The 7,699-nt window shown below is 45.6% G+C and overlaps 1 protein-coding gene across 1 annotated transcript; it reads left to right on the top strand.

Annotated features, from left to right (window-relative positions):
• The first annotated feature begins 1,130 nt into the window (after positions 1 to 1,130).
• On the top strand, positions 1,131 to 3,107 carry LOC143882895 (uncharacterized). The gene has a single exon (XM_077386281.1). It carries the CDS (start codon positions 1,131 to 1,133, stop codon positions 3,105 to 3,107), a length of 1,977 nt encoding a protein of 658 aa, XP_077242396.1.
• Positions 3,108 to 7,699: the final 4,592 nt, after the last annotated feature.

The following is a 7,699-nucleotide window of genomic DNA, read 5'->3' as shown; positions in this document are numbered from 1 at the left end:
TACTTTAACAGCTAACTATGGTGAGATCTTGCGTGTTTGTGTGTCAAACCATAAGCACGCAGTCACTGTCGAGTCCTCATTTCAACACTTCTAGGTTGGAGGAGAGACAATTGGTATTGCATCTCGATCGTTGCTTGTTCCTTTCTATTACTTTGTGTATGCTCATAGTCGATAATTTTAGCTATTCCTCGGGATTAGGTCAAGTAAATGATACATATTGTGAGCCAAGATGGAGTGAGATATTATGAAGATGAAAATGATTTTCTCGTATATAAATTGCAGTTAAAGAGAAAACAACTAGTGAAAAGGAAACCTCGAGAAACAAAACCTACCTTCTGTTTCTCAATTTAATATAGGCATCTTTGCTCACAATTGAACATATGGACTAGCCCTTCAGAGCCATGCATCGCCAGAATTGGAGTCAATCCTAGCGTCTTCGTACCTTTGTCATGCTTAGACATGACGTGTCTCCAAAAAAAGGTTAAACGTACCAAATGTTGGAACCTAGTTACCAACGTTGGCATTTCTAACTCTCTTCTCTCAATGTAAAGCCTAGTGTCACGTGGCCATTTCGTCCAGCGCTGTTCGCATGGCCTATGGCCCGTGACTTGGTCTATCAATGTAATATGTATGTACATGTTGTAGTGAGGACGTAGCTGGTATTAAAATCCATCTCGTCTCGTCTCGTTGCGTCTTCAAAAGTCGTTGTTTATAGCACCTTTGGTTGCCACTGGTGGTTAAGGGGGTTGGTAGCTAAAGCTCTTTACCCTGAGATCTTGGTTGGCCATCGAGTGGTGCATTGCTAGTGCATATCCTAGCAGGGATTCCATTCTAGTCAACGGGTGATCGGGGACCCTTAGGAGTTGTAGACCTTTTGGCATGATCCTATTGTAACTTGTTTTGGAATCATCAATAAAGCTTAACATTTGCCTACTCATGTGCCTTATTGCTTTGTGTGTGTTTGAAAAATTAGCACTCCATTTGTGTTTGTTTTGTAGGTTTGATTCTCATAACCTTGCTAGGCTTACTTGCTTGTTGTGAGGCAACGCAAGTGCCGCACGGACCTCAATCCCAAACCAAAGGTCCGTGACAGTTGGTATCAGAGCAGAAGTTCCTACCTACATTCAGAAATGGCGAAGAAGAATGCTACCCAAACACTTCCTCCGGAGTCTAGTCAGGTCCATGTTGAGCAAGACCCAATACCGGTGCGAAGTACAAGAGAACGGATTGCTGGTGTTGAGGAAAGGGTGACAGCGGTAGGGCAACAACAGTTCAATCTTGCCGAATTGACAGAAGGCCTTGGTGTGGAGACCAAGGGCATGATAGAAGAGGTAGAAGAGCGAGTCCATGCTCTTGCTGAGTTATTGAATCAGGCCGCGATGGAGGATCTTCGAAAGCAAGTTGAGACCCTCACTGGCCAGGTGAATTTACTCATGAGGACCATCGGTAATGGCATAGGTGGTCACGGAGATGGACAGGGTAGCAGGGTTCGAGTGCCTGAACCACGATGCTACGCCGGTGCCCGTGATGCTAAGGAGTTACAAAACTTCTTGTTCCATATAGAACAATTTTTCCGTGCAACACATCTTGATGAGGAGGCCAAAGTCACTACGGCCAGCATGTACCTCAGTGATGATGCCAAATTGTGGTGGCGAACCTGTTATGAAGAGATTGAAGCGGGACGATGTATTATTGACAGTTGGGAAGACATGAAGAGAGAACTTAAGGCACAATTCATGCCTGAGAATGTGGAGTTTATTGCTCGAAAGAACCTACGGCGCCTTCAACAAACCGGGTCGATTCGAGAATATGTGAAGAAATTTTCGACTCTCATGCTTGATATAAAGAGCATGTCAGAGGAGGACAAGCTATTTCAATTTATGGAGGGACTAAAGCCTTGGTCTCAGACAGAGCTCCGAAGAAGAGGAGTTCAGAACCTTGCCACGGCAATGATCGAAGCAGAAAAGTTATTTGATCATGTGGGGGATGACGCAACAAACAGGAAGAAAGACTTCAACAACAAGCCATCTAGCAGCTTCAACAGGCCTCCCAGCAACATGAATACCTCTAGTCGGTCTTTTAGTAGCACAAGAGGAAGAATCCAAGGTTCAGGGGGCGATAGGAGAACCTATCACAGAGAGGGGTCCAGACAATACAATGAGGCGCCAACTTCTGCGTCACAGGGGCCGTGCTTCATATGCACCAGTCCACATTATACTCGGTTTTGCCCAAAAAAGGGGACTGTCAATGCTTTGCTAGGTTCAGCTTCCTCACCCCACGCTCAGAGCGAAGAGGAAGAAGATGAGGAGGAACCAAAGATGACAGCTCTAAGCCTGTGCAGTGCTATCAAGGGACAAGGTGCCAAGAAAATTCTTTCTAAAGGAGTCCCATCCAAAGGCTTGATGTACATTGAAGCATGCATCAATGGAAAGATGACTCGGGCTATGATCGATACAGGTGCTACACACAACTTTGTCTCAGAACAAGAGGCAAAACGTTTGGCGTTGAAGCTCGAAAAAGATGACTGGAAAATGAAGGCAGTAAACTCAGAGGCCCGCCCCGTCACTGGGAAAGCAAGGAGTGTACCAATCAAGATTGGGGCATGGTCTGGAACAACCAATCTCATGGCAGTACCCTTAGATGATTTTCATATCATCTTGGGGATAGAATTCTTGAACCAGGCCAAAGCAGTCCCAATGCCCTACTTAAACTCCCTATGTATGTTTGGAGAAAAAGCACCTTGTATGATTCCCGCCACTAGACAAGAGAGGAAAGACGTCGAACACTTAACGGCCCTTCAGCTGAAGAAGGGTTTAAAGAAAGGGGAACCCACCTTCGTGGCAACCTTAAAAATGGGAGAGGCACTGGTGGGGGAGATCCTCATTCCCCCGAGCATCAAAGATGTTATAGAAGAATTTAAAGATGTCATGCCTGAGAAGCTACCCAAGAAGCTGCCGCCAAGGAGGGCAGTGGACCATAAAATTGAGCTAGAGCCTGGCAGCATACCCCCAGCCCGTGCCCCCTACAGAATGGCCCCTCCGGAGTTAGCAGAGCTTAGGAGACAACTCAACGAGCTACTAGAAGCAGGGTTTCTTAGGCCTTCATAGGCCCCCTTTGGTGCCCCAGTTCTATTCCAAAAGAAGCATGATGGGAGCCTACGATTGTGTATTGACTACAGGGCCCTCAACAAGCTGACTGTGAAGAATAAGTATCCTATCCCCCTAATTGCTGACTTGTTTGACCAACTGGGAGGAGCCAGATACTTCTCCAAGCTGGATTTGCGATCAGGCTATTACCAAGTGTGAATTGCAGAAGGAGATGAGGCCAAGACAACCTGTGTAACAAGGTATGGTGCCTTTGAATTCTTGGTGATGCCATTTGGCCTTACTAATGCCCCTGCAACCTTTTGTACTTTGATGAATGGTTTGTTTCATGAGTTTCTAGATAAGTTTGTAGTGGTCTACCTCGATGACATTGTAGTATATAGCAACACTCTCGAAGAACACGGCGATCATTTAAAGAAGGTCCTTGGGGTACTCAGAAACAACCAACTCTATGTGAAGCTAGAGAAGTGCTCTTTTGCTCAGGAGCGTATTATGTTCTTGGGTCACGAAGTGGGTGGAGGAGAAATTCGCATGGACAATGAGAAGGTCCGTGCCATCCAAGAGTGGCAAATTCCAACCAAGGTGGGAGAACTTCGGTCATTCCTAGGGCTTGTTAACTACTATCGGCGGTTCATATTAGGATACTCAAATCGAGCGGCTCCCTTGACAGACTTGTTGAAGAAAGATCGCCCGTGGTCATGGTCCGAAAAATGTAATACTGCCTTTCAGAATCTCAAGGATGTTGTTATGGTGGAGCCAGTGCTACAGCTGCCAAACCATTCGCTGCCATTTGAAGTTCAGACTGATGCCTCAGACTATGCTATTGGTGGTGTGCTTATGCAAGAAGGGCACCCGATTGCTTATGAGAGCCGCAAACTCAATGACACTGAACGAAAGTACACCGTGCAAGAAAAGGAGATGACCGCAATAGTTAGACTGCTTGCGAGTTTGGAGACATTACCTTCTTGGCTCCAGGTTTGTTGTCAAGACCGATAATATAGCCACAAGCTATTTCCAAACCCAGAGGAAGTTGTCACCAAAACAAGCTCGTTGGCAAGATTTCCTTGCAGAATTTGACATGGTTCTAGAATACAAGCCGGGCCGATCGAACCATGTAGTCGATGCACTTAGTCGAAAGGCTGAGTTGGCCACCTTGAAATTAGATGAACATGCCTCCATGTGTCAAATAAAGAGCAACCTACAAGACCGTATCCGTGAAGGGCTTGAGAAAGATCCATTTGCCCAAACTATCATGCAGCTTGTGAAGGCGGGGAAATCACGGCATTTTTGGGCCCAAAACGGTCTCCTACTGACCAAGCGGAGTCGAATATACATTCCGCGATCAGGTGACCTAAGGAAGGAACTTTTGAGAGAATGCCATGATACTCTGTGGGCAGGGCACCCTGGGATTCATCGCACTCTCGCCCTGGTCGAACGTAATTACTACTGGCCTCGAATGAGCGATGATGTGGAAGAGTATGTTCGGACGTGCCTCACTTGCCAACAAGATAAGGTGGAAAGGGACAAGCCCTTGGGACTCTTAGACCCATTGCCAGTGCCGAAAGGACCTTGGGAGAGTATCTCCCTAGACTTTATTGTGAGCTTACCCAAAGTTGGGGAGTTTGGCTCCATCATAGTGGTCGTGGACAGGTTTTCAAAGTATGCAACCTTCATACCAGCGCCATTATATTGCAGTGCAGAGGAGGCAGCTAGACTATTCTTTCGCCATGTTGTGAAGTATTGGGGCGTTCCTCAGAATATTGTCAATGACAGGGACCCAAGATTCACAGGCCGCCTGTGGACCGAAGTGTTTAAGTTATTGGGCACAAAGTTAAACTTCTCCTCCAGCCTACACCCCCAAGCCGATGGACAGACAGAAAGGGTCAATGCCCTACTTGAAGAATACTTGAGGCACTTTGTCAGCGCCAACCAACGAAATTGGGTTCACCTGCTCGATGTAGCGCAGTTTTGCTACAACTTACAAAAGAGCTCGGCATCTAATCAAAGCCCCTTCGAGCTAGCGACTGGCCGGCAACCTTCCACCCCCCATTCCATCGCTGCTGGTTATATCGGCAATAGCCCCCCTACTTATCATATGACAAAAGAGTGGCACACAAATGTAGACATCGCCAGAGCGTATTTGGAGAAAGCTTCAAGGAGGATGAAGAAGTGGGCGGATCAGGATAGAAGACCAGATGACTTCAAAGTTGGTGACTTGGTGTTAGACAAATTGAACTCTAGCCAGCTCAAGTTTACCCGCAAAGTGCATAAAGGCTTGCTTCGAAAATATGAAGGACCCCTTCCCATCCTTGAGCGTGTTGGTAACGTCTCCTTCCGGGTCCAACTCCCTTCATGGCTCAGAATCCATCCTGTCTTTCATGCCAGTTGTTTGAAGCCCTATCGAGCCGATAAGCAAGACAACACCAGAAACACATCAGTTCGAGAGGAACCGCACGCAACTTCCTTCACACCTGAAGTTGAGGGTATCATGGCTGAACGCACCAAGCCGCGAGGAACTTCTCGAAGACCGACACTAGAGTACCTCATCAAGTGGAAAGGCCTACCAGACTCAGAAGCTAGCTGGGAACCAAAGGAAAAGCTCCACCTCACTAAAGATGAAATACGTGCCTACACGGACGCAATGTCGACGAGGGCATCGACATGATTAGGTGGGGGAGTGTCACGTGGCCATTTCGTCCAGCGCTGTTCGCATGGCCTATGGCCCGTGACTTGGTCTATCAATGTAATATGTATGTACATGTTGTAGTGAGGACGTAGCTGGTATTAAAATCCATCTCGTCTCGTCTCGTTGCGTCTTCAAAAGTCGTTGTTTATAGCACCTTTGGTCGCCACTGGTGGTTAAGGGGGTTGGTAGCTAAAGCTCTTTACCCTGAGATCTTGGTTGGCCATCGAGTGGTGCATTGCTAGTGCATATCCTAGCAGGGATTCCATTCTAGTCAACGGGTGATCGGGGACCTTTAGGAGTTGTAGACCTTTTGGCATGATCCTATTGTAACTTGTTTTGGAATCATCAATAAAGCTTAACATTTGCCTACTCGTGTGCCCTATTGCTTTGTGTGTGTTTGGAAACTTAGCACTCCATTTGTGTTTGTTTTGTAGGTTTGATTCTCATAACCTTGCTAGGCTTACTTGCTTGTCGTGAGGCAACGCAAGTGCCGCACGGACCTCAATCCCAAACCAAAGGTCCGTGACACTAGTCAGTGCGATTCTTTGTCATTTGTTGGGTGTGGCCCACTTATAAGATAATACAAATGTTGAAAGGAGAAGGTGTTTGCTTAATTAAGGCCAACAAGTATCATGGACCGAAATCTTGTAGTGGAATTCCCAAAAAATATACGGGTGCAACTGGACCAGGCTCAACCCGATTTCAGCTCGGGTTGGGTTGGAATTTCCTTGGGTTGAGTTTATATAGTTAGGGTTAGGAAAAGCACCTTGACGTATGCAACCCCACTGGAATCCCTCTAATTCTAGCATGATTTTATTGTGATTCAAAGTCTTAATGCCCTGTTCGTTTCAGATTGTGGCAACTGATTGTAGACCCAAACCTATTGTTGGGCTCAAAATTATGTTTAATTTTGAGCCCAACAATAGGTTTGTGGGTTACAATCGCTTGTCACAGTCTGAAACAAACAGAGCCTAAGGGGCCTTTGGATACGCGGATTTTAGAATCCAAGTTTTCAGTTCGAAAACAGTGTAAAAGAGGGTTCGTGATCAAGCTGTTGTGTGCTGTCCTGATAGCGTTTCTTTGATTTTAAGTGAGAAATTCAGATTTTAAAAATCTCTCCCGCATCCCGAGATTTCAAAAACCTAGAAATATAGGAGAATCTGCCACTCTCTTGCTGACAGAAAGAAGGATCAGAAGTGTAAAACGAGTAAAAAACGACAAGTGGTCCGCTTCTTCTCTTCTCTCTTAGCTACACTTTTGAAGAAATCCCGGATTCTAAAATCCGCGTATCCAAATGCCGCGGATTTTAGAATCCAGTTTTAGGTCGAAAACAGTGTAAAAGAGGGTTCATGATCACCTGTTGTATGCTGTCATGACAGTGTTTCTTGGATTTTAAGTGAGAAATATAGGTTTTAACAATCTCTCCTGAATCCTGAGAGTTCTAAAACCTGAATATATGGCAGAATATGCTACTCTCTTGTTGATAGAAAGAAGGGTGAGAAGTAAAAAACGACGGCTGGTATACTTCTTCTCGTCTCTTAGCTACAATTTTGAAGAAATTCCATATTCTAAAATCACCGTATCCAAACGGCCCCTAAGAGTTGTGGTCGGGTAGGAATTTCCTCAGGTTCAGTTAGGATTCGGAAAAGCCAACCCGATTCAGTTTTTGTTGCGTTAGGGTTGAGGAAAAGCCAACCCAACCCGATTTACTTTTGTGTTGTGTTAGGGTTGAGGCCTTGGGCAATCTTACCCTACCTGAATCCCCCAATTCTAGCATGATTTTGTCGTGATTTCAAAATCTTAAGAGTTGAGGTTTTTATTTCTATATCTTTTTTCTATTTTTGCCCAAGATCAAACCGAACAAAATTCATACCAACCTGAAACATGATTTGGAAAATCGGATTGGATT

This window comes from Tasmannia lanceolata, unplaced genomic scaffold (genome assembly GCF_043159265.1).
Source record: "Tasmannia lanceolata isolate RefF3 unplaced genomic scaffold, GAP_Taslan_0.1 ptg000008l, whole genome shotgun sequence".
Classification (NCBI taxonomy): domain Eukaryota; kingdom Viridiplantae; phylum Streptophyta; class Magnoliopsida; order Canellales; family Winteraceae; genus Tasmannia; species Tasmannia lanceolata.
Note: the sequence above shows the minus strand (reverse complement) of the source record. Positions and strands in the feature narration are given on the sequence as shown.

What these genes read in the sequence shown, in the direction of transcription:
- LOC143882895 (XM_077386281.1), top strand. Translation starts at nt 1,131, where the DNA reads ATGGCGAAGAAGAATGCTACCCAAACACTTCCTCCGGAGTCTAGTCAG.